The sequence below is a fragment of the Microcebus murinus genome, chromosome 4 (assembly GCF_040939455.1).
Source record: "Microcebus murinus isolate Inina chromosome 4, M.murinus_Inina_mat1.0, whole genome shotgun sequence".
NCBI lineage: Eukaryota > Metazoa > Chordata > Mammalia > Primates > Cheirogaleidae > Microcebus > Microcebus murinus.
This window is the reverse complement of record NC_134107.1, coordinates 97,629,177-97,642,546: the sequence shown is the minus strand read 5'-3', so window position 1 is coordinate 97,642,546 and position 13,370 is coordinate 97,629,177. Positions and strand designations below refer to the sequence as shown.

The 13,370-nt window shown below is 44.9% G+C and overlaps 1 protein-coding gene across 1 annotated transcript; it reads right to left on the bottom strand.

Moving 5' to 3' along the window:
* Nucleotides 1–422: 422 nt before the first annotated feature.
* VPS11 (VPS11 core subunit of CORVET and HOPS complexes) lies at nt 423–9,566 on the bottom strand. The gene is made up of 16 exons (XM_012773562.2): nt 9,361–9,566; nt 8,664–8,812; nt 8,427–8,562; nt 7,948–8,111; nt 7,128–7,375; nt 6,184–6,385; nt 5,645–5,796; nt 4,505–4,691; nt 3,894–4,040; nt 3,582–3,770; nt 3,295–3,456; nt 2,923–3,062; nt 2,630–2,832; nt 2,328–2,499; nt 1,081–1,303; nt 423–930 (listed from the first exon to the last, which is right to left on the bottom strand). Exons 1-16 carry the CDS (start codon nt 9,545–9,547, stop codon nt 766–768), a joined length of 2,826 nt encoding a protein of 941 aa, XP_012629016.2. The 5' UTR covers nt 9,548–9,566; the 3' UTR covers nt 423–765.
* Between the last annotated feature and the right edge of the window lie 3,804 nt (nt 9,567–13,370).

Sequence of the window (13,370 nt, the reverse complement as noted above, 5' to 3'; positions counted from 1 at the left end):
CTTTTTATCCTGTTTATTATCTGGTACTGAGCACAGCAAGACACCAATCTACTTATTATGAAGGCAGGCTAAGCCCAAGGTTCCCTATCAGAATCTGCCTCCTGCTTGAGTATTTCACCCATAACAAGAACCATAGAGACCAATAAGACTAAAGAGCAAGAGCTGTTTTGGATGCCTCAGTCTGGGCTGCTCTTGGAGCTCAGTCATTAGGTCTTTTGCAGAGGTTCTTCAGTAAATTGAACTATGGTTCAAACTAGATGCCACCAACCCCACTCATTACTGGATTGAGGTCAAGTCAATATGACTGCCAGGAAACACTGTGGGAGGAAAGTGGAGCTTTAGGACAGCAGAAGGAAGGAAGTACATTAAACATAGTTAAGAATCACCAGGAAGTCCCCAGGAAAAATCCTTCAACAACCAAATCATTATAATATTCTTTTATTTATAGACTCTGAGAGCAAGGATCCAAGCACAGCCTGGTGCTCTTGGATAGAGGATAAAGCAGCTATTGTACACATTCAGAGGTTGCTGAGGTGCCCTCCCCCAATGATCTGAAATGATCTACACTGTTAGTCAACAGCAGGGATGGCAGGCTGGCTAAAGGAGGAGGCAGGAAAAGCAAGTCCCCTTTAGTCCCGAGGGCTGTGGCATTAGAAAAGAGTGGAGCCCTGGACATGTCCATCTGCCTTCTATGCAGCAGCCACCTCAGTCCCTCCATGTCTGTCTTGCCATGTTCTACTATCACACACCCCTTCCCACAAGTGCTTAAGTTCCCCTCCTGGAGTGTATGAGCAGGTCCCGCTGCAGCCCAGCCTCTAGGCTGGGGGTCAGCCTGGCTGTGGGAGGGTCAGTCAGCAGAGTCAATTTGTTGAAAACACCTCGGCCAAAGTAGTCAGCAATCACAGAGAAGCTGTCGTTGGAGCACTTGAGCTGCAGGGGAAGAGGAGGAAGAAGTAAGAATCAGAACTGAAATGCTTGTTTCTTAAATAAGGAGGACAAAGGAAACAAGCACTCCAGTGCTCCAGTGACTCTGTGACACTGGTTGGAGTCCCCTGCCACATCTATACCATTCATCCCCACCTGGTGCTGGAACTGATCATGGAGATCTCGTTTTTGTTCCTGGGCCCGGATCATATCCATGACCTTCCGGTTTTCGGGCAGGCAAGTAGGGCAGTCAGCATCACTCTCTGAGTAACTCTCAAAGCAGTGTTGGTGGAAGGAGTGGCCACATAGGAAATGGACTGAGGGCAACTCCAAGGCACTGTTACAGATGCTGCACTTGGTCTTCTGGAAAATCTTTGGACTATAGGCAAGAGAGACCAGAAATGAATTGGGAAGAGTGAGGGCAAGGCCATGAGCCAGGTGGGGAGAGAAGGCATCTGGAGTTGATGGGGAGGGGTCCTGTAAAGGCTACACAAGCCCTGCCTCGCTCTTCCTACCACTTAAAGAGAGTCAAATGAGGACAACAGCCATGGCCCAGCAGGGAGTCCCAGCATCCTCCCAGCAAGTCCACCTGACCCAAGGGGATAGTTTTCTCTCTTTCAGTTTTCATAATTGCCACTAAATTCTTTCAAGCCTGTACTCAGATGTGACCCTTTCAGTGAAGCCTTTCCTGGCCTCATCTAATATTGTTACACACTCCTTACTCCACTGCTTTCCTCAATTTTCTCCTCAGAACTCATCACTACCCAATACACCATAATAGTTTATAATATAATAGTGCCAATTTAACATGATTATTGTCTGTCTCTCCTACAACATAAGTTCCACGAAGGCAGGGCTTTTTGTTGGTATTATTCAGAAGTGTCTGGGATATAACAGGAGCTTAGCAAATATTTGTGGAATGAAGAAATTGTTTTCTAATACATATTTTACAACATTAAGGGAAGATAAGACTTAATTATCTTATTAATGTCTACTATAAATAATTCTAAATTGTCCACTTTCTGCATTTTCTAAAGCTATGTTTTTTAGAACTGAAGTACAAAAAAAAAAGAAGAGAAAAATTGAAATTAAAAAAAATAAAGCTACGTTTTTACTTCCAAATGGCTTCCAACCACAACATAGATGTGTGTTTAGAAAAGGTAAAATATAGGCATACAAAGAAAGAAAAAAGAAAGAAAAACCTGCTACAAGATAATATCTTCTAAAACCCAATAAATAATGATGCGATAAACAATTCTTTAGAATTTCTCCATTGAAATAGATCTTGAAGAATGAAAATGCTCAAACACACTCCATATCATCCTCTATGAAAAGTATTTAATAGCACTTTGCAAAGAGCAAGGTACCCCCTGGCCCCTTCCAAACATCCAGATGCCAGGTACCTCGCCTTGAGCTCTTGGATCTCCTGGCGGATGCGGGTGGTCTCCTCTCGGTACCGCCGCACCCGCAGCTCATCCTGTGCAATCTGCTGGCTCTGTTTCTGCAGTTTTTGGACCAGGTAGTCCCTGATGACGGACAGAGTGGCTGTGGAGTTGTGGGCCAGGGTCTGCACCACTGAAATTGGGATCCAAGAGAAAATAAGACAATGAACCACGTAGCACTCTCTGGCTAAAGCTGCAGGGTCCTTGCTGCAGAGCCCAACTGTCAGCAGCTTGTCACCCACCCATCCGGTCCTCCCAAGTACCTAGAAGCGGTGGCATGAGGTTTTTGTTCTCTATATGCTTGAGCACAGCTGCCACATACTCCTTACAGTCCTCCTCCTTGCGGGCAAAGTAGCTGAGGGCTTGTTCCCACAGGGATGGGTCCTGCTCCCCGTGACGCTCGCACACGGCGATCACCTGCCGGTACTGCTCGTGCTGCATGTGGTAGTGCATGATCTGCTGGAACCTGGGGCCGGAGCAAGAGCACACCTCACTGGCTGTCTCTGGGATACTACCTAGATCCTTCCCCTTTCCTTGAAATTCCCCAAATTCTTACAGTTTCCCCTGCTCATAAAGGTAAAGGACCCCATCCTGGAAGTCGTGCATCTGGCACAGGACCAGGGCCTTGTCAAAGACGTCACAGAAGCGGCCACTCTTCAGCAGGGAGATGGCCTCTGCATGAAGCTTCTCTTTGACCTAGGGAAGAAGGAGGGTAGAGATGTTGGACAGAAAGGAAAATCAAAAGGCCTCTAGGACCAGGCCAGTCCACTCCTTCTTCCCCTCAGTCCAGTTTCCTCTTCACTGAGAACCATTCAGCTCCAAAGGTGAGGTGTTAATGGTCTTAGGAACACAGCGAAAGGCAGCTACAAAGATGGAAGAATGGAGACAGCAAGAACTGTTTTTCCTCTAGCACCTTTTGAGTTCTCACCTGTGGATCCTTCTCATGGGCCCAGTTCTGCAGTCGCAGCTCAAGCAGAGTGTCATAGATGCCCTGGGGTGAGTCTGGCTGCACTTCACTCATGTGCTCTAGGAAGGCTTTCAGCTCTCGAGGGTTGTTGGCAAAGATGGGGATGAACTCCTCAGAGCTGGCCTAAGATGGCAAGGGAGGAGAGGGGAGGGCAAGGGAGGAGAGAGGAGGCCAAGTGAGTAGGCCATGTCCCCAGGAGGCCCTAAGGTGATCCCTACTGTCCAGAGCTTTTCTCCCTGAGGCCTTACCCTGCAGCCTGGAGTCTCCCTATCACCTCGGCCTTCAAGGCTGGGCCTATAGTCGGTACAAAGTCCCTTCAGCAACTGGGTTGTCTGTTCCGGTATGTGGTGCATGAGGATCTTGCCATAGCGCTTCATGTTGCTCTCTGCCTGCTCGAAAGGCAACTTGCCGATATACTGAAGGGCTTCCTGATAATTCTGTGGAGAGGTAAAGGGAAGAGTAGAGCGTGCTCCTGCATCAAGCACCAGTAAGCACTTTCATCACTTCAGGGATGTCCTCAAAAAGAACAGAGCTCTGCCTGAGTCACGAGTCTCACCTACCTTAATGTCCTCTAGCTGGATCTTCAAGTACCATTCGTGATGTGCATGGTTCTCAGCCAGATAGAGGGCATGGGAGTAGTAGCCAGCCTGCCGGAGGACCTTAATTGCTGTCTCCACATCAAAGTGGACTTCACTCTCACTCTTTGTCTGCCAAGGAGACATCAGACAAAATCATTCACATGGAGGTGGCTGGAGAAGGGGGAGAAAACGGGCATCTGACATTAAGACAGACTTCTAAGGTGATGATAAAGTCTATGCTATGCAATTATGCTAGTCTGCCTCTCAGAATTTCTGACTAAAAGCCAAAGGTCTTCTTCCTCTGCCCCCACCATTAGAAAGACTCCTGTGGGGACACAGGGTTTCCCTAATGCCACTTCCCTGGGCTTAGATACCATGGAATATTCTGGCATCATAAAACAAGAGGGAAAATGGGAGAAAACTAACAGGAACAGGTACTACCACTTTCCCCATTTATAAAACACAGGGTGCTGGTCTGCAAATAAGGTCAGCACTTTCCTCTCCCTGTGTCCTGCTGAAGAAGGGCAGACTCTAGTAAAGCATCTCATGCTCAGTGGGGCCTCCAGGAATTGCCCACCACCACCATCCTGCACCTTGATGAACTCCTCCAGCTTCGAGCTATCCTTGAGTTTGGTGTAGCAGTTGAGCAGCAGGGTGGTATGGTCAGCATTGGCCAGCGACTGCCGGTGCAGAGTCTGTAGGTAGGCAGTCAGGTTGTGGATGCGCTGGGCATCCAGAAACTTGCGGATCACATAGGATGGCTCCAACTTTCCAATGGTTCTAGGAAGACAATGAGCATCAGGTATCTGAATCAGTGTACTTCTCAAACTCATGTGCATAGGAATCATTTGCAGATCTTGTTAAAATGCAAATTTTATTTCAGTGGGTCTGGGGTAGAGCCTGAGATTCTGCATTTCTAAAAAAAGTCCTAGGTAATATCAGTGCTACTAGGACCATACTGAGTGGCAAGGCTCTAGAGGCATTGATTCTCTCTCTCTCTCTTTTTTTTCTTTTTTCAAGACAGAGTCTTGCTCTGTTGCCCTGTTGCCCTGTTGCTCTGTTGTAGAGTGCAGTGGTATCATCGTAGCTCACTGTAATCTCAAACTCCTGGGCTCAAGCGATCCTCCTGCCTCAGCCTCCCAAGTAGCTGGGACTGTAGGCACACACCATGACACCCACTAATTCTTCTATTTTTAGTAGAGATGGGGTCTCGTTCTTGCTCAGGTTGGTCTCAAACTCCTGAGCTCAAGCAATCCTTCTGCATTGGCCTCCCAGAGTGCTAGGATTACAGGTGTGAGCCACCATGCCTGGCTGAGGCACTGGTTCTTAAACTTGGCTGAAAACAGGAATTCTAGAGAAGCTGGGAAAGAAGCGAGACAGGTTTCTAAAACCTTATTAGGGCAGAAAATTCCAAGAATTAGTACTAAGGGAAGAAGTATGGAAAAGATGAATACTTTTTAAAGAACCAGGCCAAAATGAGTATCAATAAAGACCAAGCTAAGTTTAAAATAAGAGGAAATTATCAGCTCAATTGCATTCTGGTCATATAATATTTGACCCTAAAATTCCCTTTCCAACAGGATATCTTGTCTTTTCATTTGAAGCATCACAGTTCCTACAGAAAAAAAGAACAGTTCCTGGAGAGTTCAAGCCTCTACCCAAGCATGGGTTTTAGCTATCTAACTGCCTATCCCTGCACTCAGAGCTGTATCCCAAAGTGCCTCCAGACTGACCGAATATACTGCTGGACAGCCCCATCATGGTTGCCCTTGCTGTAGAGATGGTCTCCATACTGCATGAAGATCTGGGCCAGCCCATCACTGTCCAGATGTTGGCTCTTAGCCAAGTTAATTGCCATCTCAAATAGGTTTTTCTTAAACAGCATCTAGAAGGGGAGAGAAATCAGAAAATTGGTAGAAGCAGTCCTGAGAAAAAATCTGCCCAAATGTGCCCACAAAACACAAGCCAGATGGTCCTGGAATTCCTAACTGCCTAGATCCTAGATGGAACAAGACCTCCCAGATACCAAGACCATAACACATCTCATAAGGTCTTTGCAAACAAAGTGAACCCTGAGAGTGGGCTCAAGTTCCTGGCCATTACTTCCCTCTACAGCCTCATTCCAGGCCATTTACCTTGTAATCCTACCCTAAGGAAGCTGAGAAAGGTTGTAACCCAAAGGCTGTAACCCTGGCCAAGGTGAGTTGGGGAACCTATTTCTGCAGCTGCTTCTAGGTGCCTGTGGCCAGCTCTGGGAACCTGGTGGCCTTGCCTCCAGTTTGGTCTGTGTGTCCTTCTCTTGCAGTGCGTGGACCCGCCCATCCCGCGTCAGCACGTACAGGGAACCCCACTCAGCAAGCACATCCACTATATCCTCAAAGACGGCACTATAGGCTATGAACTTGTTGCACAGGTCATAGATGTTGAGAATCTGCTTGTCGGAGCTTTGTGAGTCCCTGCTGGTAAACTCTGACCTGTGTAGGAAAGAAAAAGCACCAGATATTTGGACCACGTCTATCTCAGCTCCCCTTTATTTCCCTTCCCATGGCAATTTGGTGCTGCTATTCCACCCTGCACAAATGACCTCTCTAGCCCCTCTCGTAGCTCATTCCATAACATGCAGCACTGTGGTGGCAGTTGTAGAAAGAGAACATGTTGACTTGCTGTTAGCCTTTAGGATCCTATAATTAATCCAGGCAAGAGATTAGAAAATTAAGTACATTATGTTCATCTAACAAGTAATCATATAATGCCTGGTATTTGAAAGTCATTGTGCTTAAAAAAGAATGAAAACAAACCAACATCTACTAACAGGGAGTACATTCATCATGAAGAGACTGCACCCTCCCTTTTCAAGTAGCTCTGATAAAAAAGAAACAAAAAACTGTCCTGTGCTTCCCAATTTCTCCACTACTCAATCCCTTATTCCTCTGCCCAATTTATTTTCACTGAAGAGTAAAAATAAATAAATAATAAACCAAATACCATGTCCAAATTCCCTGGAGCATTCTAGTATAGTAGGGCTACTCAGCAAATGTCTGCAGCAAAAACACAAATTTTTTTCAAAAAACATTATAACTGAATCTAAGTGTAAGCACAATCTATGTAAAACCAAAGTAGGAGACTGGCAGGATCCAGGCATTAGGATTTTAAACTCAGATTAACTCTGGGAGCAAGTCCAGCCCTCTCCCTTTCCCTTCTCCCCCCAGTCCTTACTTGGGAGAAACCTTCCGGTCACGGGAGACAATGACAAGGTAGCCTCTAAACCAGTGGGCAATAAGCTTATGGCCCTCAAAGGCGAAGCAGGGCCCACGTTCATCAGGCTGGTACAAGTAGACACACTCATCACCGGCCACAATAAACTGCAGGTCCTGAGAAGGGTCACTTAGGGCTGAGCAGTGCAGGCCACAACCATGGGTGTCCAACTCCATACGAGGGTAGTCCTTTCCAGAAACTATATAGGACTGCCGGAAGTAAGAAAGGGGTTAACAGGCTCCCTTTGAGGAGGTAGCACCTAAGCCATCACAAGGGTATTCCCATCTCCACATTGGCTTTCTCTTTCCCTCCTAGCATTCTAAGACTGTTCTTTTGGCTTCTTCATTAACTATCACCCGTCTATTAAATATGTATGCACAGACCACATGTTCTTTCTCTGCATCACTACCTAGTACAGAAATTCTGCAATGAATGTAATAATCTTTTACCATTTTCTCAAAAGAGTATTTCCTGAGAGAGTAAGCTGTTATAAATTAGGAACATCAGGAACCAGAGAGTAAAATAATTTATCCAGTGTCACTTAACAGTTAGGAAAAAACCCAATTCACATATTTTTACTGCAAGCCCAAAGTTCTTTTCCTAAGCCTAACTTTTGCTAGTCTCCTAAGTGAAGAAATAAAATATTAAGCTGGGCAAATGGTTCAAACTATATGATGAAAATTTTAAGAATCCTAACTCTCCTGTCAATTCCTTACCTAGCTCCCCGAGCAATGGAGAAACCCTTCCTGCCTATCCCTAAGAGTGGAGACCTTGATCATACCTGCACATTCTCTGTTGTCACAACAAACAAGTGAGTGGTCTTTCCTGCTTGGCGAAAGGCTAGGCCAGTAACAGGATAGTTGCCCTTGTGCAAAATCTGTGTCTTGCTATGCCTGTCCCGGGTGATGTCTCCTTTGTTTAATGTAACACTGCCATCTGTGAAACCTGTAGGAGAACAAGAAACAGTACCTCAGTGAGGCTGAAAAGATCAGAAGGTAAAGAGGAGAAAAAAGACCATCTGAGGCACTCAGAAGTGACAAGTTTTCTCTTCATACTCAACTTCTCTAATGGGTAGCCTGAATATCGGTATTCAATGATTAATTTTCAAAGAATAAAATTAAATGCCTTTTCATTCCAAACTTTAGTATCTCAAAGGCCTTCAGTGGGCTCATGAAAACAATGATGATGAGCTACAGAAGCAACTTTGAAAAAAACCTGTAAAGAATCTGGTAGTGTTAGCTTTGACTTCATTCTGCTTACCTATGGCCATAAAGTTGAGATTTTCATGTACAGTCAAACAAGACACTACAGTTGGCTCTGTCCCTGGGATGGCAGGGAAAATTCGAGTGCAGAGTGGATTGCCACCATCTCTCTTCTCCAGGTTCCAGATCTTCACCTGTGGACAGACCTCAGAAGTGTGAATGCTAGCCACCCTCCCACACAAAAAAAATAATTTCCAGGCTTCTGGATCTTTCCTGTTTTCTTTCTGGGACTCACCAGGGGGTTGATGCCCTCTTCATCTTCCCCAATTGATGCCAGAATATTGTGTTGCTTCAGTTGGTACAGGTGTGTCACCCGTAGTTTGTATGCCTGGAAGCCTGTAAGCTGTAGGGAACGTGGCAAGAACCAGATCTGTCCTTCCATATGTACAGGGTAGTCAAGGAGAGATACTTATATTTAGACCAGAACCTAGATAACATTTACATGCATATAGCTCTTTAAAATATTCGAGGATTTTCCAACATGTCATCTCGTGGGACTCCGTATCTTAAAAAGAGTGAAATAGGTCAGAGTTTAGTGGCAGCAACAAAAAGAAAGCATCAAACTCCTGGTTACATTTACTTCCTCGTCCACGACACTGGGCAGGGGAGATAATGACACCTTACATATTCATCCTTTTAAGCCAACTTGCGATCAGGTTTTTTTGGACAAATAACATTACCAAATTGGCATTTTCACCTCTTCTACAGATAAGGAAATTAAAGCCCAGAGAGGCTAAATGACTTGCTCAGGATTGCTTAGTTGACAAGTTAGAGAATGGACTTCCTTCTTCCCTCAGACCACAGAAGAGCTCTCGGCGCCCATCTAAAGTAAAGTGGTGCGCAGCACGAACCCCTCTGATGGACAGATTTCACCCTAGCCGCATCTCTTCAGGGATCCCGGGAGGGAAGAGGCAGCTCCAGAGGAAGGATATCTCCAAAGACCAGGCTCCCTCGGCCTGAGTCACAGACAGTGATGCCAGGAGGCAGGCAAAGGAATTTAGAAGCAGCGGATCCAGAAGCAGGTGCGGTCCCGGAAGCGGCCCCATCGCTGCTCAGCGGCTCCTTCACCAGTTCCTTGTCGAAGAAAACGAAGCGCCGCCACTGCAGGTAGGCCGCCATCTTGGCTGAAAGCCCCGCCTCCGGGGGTGAAATCACGTGAGCCGAGCCTGCTGGTCACGTGACCGGCAGCTTCCGGGAGCATGCGTGCACAGGCGCTCTCGAGTCAGGGGTGACAGCTTCCCGCTGCTGGGAAGAGTGGGCGGGGCTGCGCGCGGTTGCTGTAGCTACGCAGTGTGCGAATTTGCCAGATCTTACTGTAACTGCGCTGGCTGAAATGTTTAACAGCTGAAACCTTCACCTGTGGGAGCATTAGTTTCCTCCTCTATAAAATGTGCAGGCACTAAGGAATCAAGATAAGAGATGTCACGCGCTTTGTAGATTGCAACCTTCTGTGCCTAAGTGAGTTATGTTTTGACCTCACAGGACTGTTTGAGAGCATAAACGAAACTATGTGAAACCAGAATTTCAGCTCTAGAAGAGGAGAAATAAAATTAGAAGTTTATGTCTGCCACCAGACACAGATTGTGAACCATAATCAATGTTATATTTGTTTTTGTGTCCCCGTGTACGAGCTTGTGACACCTAATAGACACTCAAAACATGTTTCTTAAGACCCTGGATTTTCTCCCCCTTTCATAGTGACAGGTGTGAGACAGAAGCAGAAGACAGCAAAAGCCTGGAAGTGACAGCTTTAAGAGCTGAGTGATTTAACAAGTGGCAAGTGTCCCAGATACTACATAGCCACTCTCCACTCCCAGCTCTGGCTTAACCAGCTTTGTGTGCAAGCAGGAGCTGTCCTCGTGGGCAGCTGTAGGTTTACTATTTGTGTGCCACAAGGACCTGTGTGCAGTAGTGACATAGAATCATTTTGAGAAAGTGATGAAAAAGTGGCCATGTGGTGAGTAATTATGAAGTCTAACTTTTTTTTCACTGTTTAAGGAATTTTTATTAAAGCAAGAATTTTATAATCCAAATTATGTTTCCTTGCTCAGCTATCAATTCTGTTACTTAAAACAGAACTGACATTCTGAGCTATTCCACAGTAAAGAATTACAAAATTAAAGAAAGGAATGCTTTAAATTTTTGTACTTTGCTGAAAATTCTTTTTCCCAGGGTCTATAAAACATTAATTTGTTTTTATATTTTACTAATTTTTGTGGTTTTTAATTTTGCACATTACCCACTTTTTATTTTAGAGTATTTGACTTTATTTATTTATTTCCACCAGCCTGAGTTCCCTGAGAGCAGGGACTTGTTTACCATGAACTAGGTCTAGCAAAGCCTGGGAGATGTCCCATGTTTAGGTGCAGGAATGAATGTGGATGACTCTCCTTTTATTCCCTCCTCTCCTCAATCTGGTTTACAGGGCAGGTAGCATCCAAGTGTCTGAAACAATAAATGACAGGAGGAAACTCTCTAGCCTCCACCACATACACAGATTTTCTGACCTCCAGCTCAGTTTTTTTCCCCTTTGTTACACAGGTATTGAAATTGTTTCAAGATCCCAACTCATCTCTTTCCCCCTGGGTGCAGGGCTGGTGGCCAGCGAGGATCAAAAACAAACAAACAAAAAAAGATCCCAACTCATGGGCAGAAGTATAAATGGAAAGTAGATTGAACTCACTTTCCCCTACTGAGCATAGTCCATGCTACTCATTAGAATTTTGAGATAGTATGTTAACATGTCAGTTGTTAAGACTATGACGAATGTAAGTTAAAGAAGCAATTTGAAAGCAGAGATGTGAAGAGCAGATAGACTGTATCTTTGTTGGTTGCTTCCCCTACTGTCCAATGGCAGAGGCTTTGAGTCTTCCTCTGGTGTCTGAATCTGGCTCTGCCTGTGCCCAGTGAGTCCTCTTACTGATAAGGGATACAAAGACAGACATCGGCGTGCCAGGGCAACCAATAGTACCTCCGGACTTACTACCTTCCTTCCTTTTCTCCTTTTAACAAATATATATATTGGGCACCCCCTAGAATTGTATCAAGTGCCCAGAATACAAATGAACAAGACATGGTCCTCGACCACCACCCTAGGGACATAAAAAGGAATGACAGTAACTAGCCATTAATTTCATGTAACAAATTATAGCTAACAAAATGCTTTCACTTTTCATGGAATCTTCATAAGATCTGCAGAAGAGTATCATTATCCCTGATGAGAAACAGTCTCAAAGAGGTTAAAGTGAATCCGTCTGGGCAAAAACTTCAAAGTTCTTTGGAAATAAAACGAGTTCTTCAGTACCCTAACCTCTAATTAGACAGTTTGCTGGGGTGTGAAGCTTGATTACACTTGTCAGAACATACACCAGGGTTTGTCTTTTAGTTATACTTGTCTGAATCCAGGAACTTCCGTTCAGTGAGGAAGATAAGCAGATAAACTACACAGAAAACGACTGTGTGTACAAATTCCCTTACATTTCTGCATACTTGAGTTCTGATGGGACTAAAGATAAAAAAGTATTTACGGGCCGGGCGTGGTGGCTCACGCCTGTAATCCTAGCACTCTGGGAGGCCGAGGCGGGTGGATTGCTCGAGGTCAGGAGTTCGAAACCAGCCTGAGCAAGAGCAAGACCCCGTCTCCACTATAAATAGAAACAAATTAATTGGCCAACTAATATATATATGTAAAATTAGCCAGGCATGGTGGCGCATGCCTGTAGTTCCAGCTACTCGGGAGGCTGAGGCAGAAGGATTGCTTGAGCCCAGGAGTTTGAGGTTGCTGTGAGCTAGGCTGACGCCACGGCACTCACTCTAGCCTGGGCAACAAGCGAGACTCTGTCTCAAAAAAAAAAAAAAAAAAAAAGTATTTACAACAACTCTTATGCTCAGTAAGAAAAAAAAGAGAACGAAAAAAGAACCAAAGAAAAAGAAAAAAGATAAAAAAGCAATACAAGTCTTTAGTTTGAAATTAAAGAGGTTGCATCTGAGAATCAAGAATGCAAGAACTGTCTTGCAATGCCCTCTCTTTTCCCCTTCAGCAAACTGCTGCACCTGATATAAAACAAGTCATAGTCATTGGAATAAAACAGGAAAACTTCTTGTTCCAAATGTAAACTTTTCTTTTATTTTCTTTATATAAAATTGGGTCTCACTAGATTCCCCACGCTGACCTTGAAATCCTGGTCTCAAGCAATCCTCCTGGCTCAGCCTCCCAAAGTACTGGGATTTCAGGCATGAGCCACTGCACCCAGCCCAAACTTATTTTCTATCATGTTTTTTCATCTGGTTCTCTGGGTAGAAACTATTTTCTAGACTACTACTGAAAAGTCTAGGTTTCTTTCTAGTTTCTCCCCCAAAGAGCTAGTAGCAGTTTCTACTTAGGAGCAAGAAAGTCAACCTAAACATACAGATCTAGCAGTGCAAGAGAGCCCAGGGCTCCAAAGCTACCATGAAATAGGAAAAAGAAGCAATTGGCTAATCATTGACTGAAAATCTGGCATACAAAAGGGAAAGTAAATTCCCCATCACCTTGGCAAAGTACTTAATTAAACTATTAATACTGAAATAGCCCCATCTTTTAGTCTGACTTCCTCTAGGCTAATAAAGATAAGTAGTTAACTAATATATATCTGGTGCTTCATATGTCCCAAGTACTGTGCTGAGTATTTTACCTTCTTTAATATTTTTTGGAGACAAGGTCGTGCTCTGTTGACCAGGTTGGAGTACAGTGGCTCGATCATAGCTGACTGCAACCACCAATTCCTGAGCTCAAGCGATCCTCTTGCTTCATCCCAAGTAGCTGGGACTACCAGCACACCACCATGCCCAGGTAATTTTTTTGTAGACATGAGGTCTCGCTGTGTTGCCCAGGATGGTCTTGAACTTCTGGGCTTAAGCAATCCTCCTACCTTGGCCTCCCAAATTGCTGGGATTACAGGTG

Bases quoted from the DNA above. Each gene is read 5' to 3' on its own strand.
- VPS11 (XM_012773562.2), bottom strand. From the start codon at position 9,547: ATGGCGGCCTACCTGCAGTGGCGGCGCTTCGTTTTCTTCGACAAGGAA. The intron at 3,457-3,581 runs GTAAGGCCTCAG...TTGCCATCTTAG, and splicing joins GGGAGACTCCAGGCTGCAGG to GCCAGCTCTGAGGAGTTCAT. The intron at 1,304-2,327 runs GTACCTGGCATC...TCTTGCCTATAG, and splicing joins ATCCAAGAGCTCAAGGCGAG to TCCAAAGATTTTCCAGAAGA.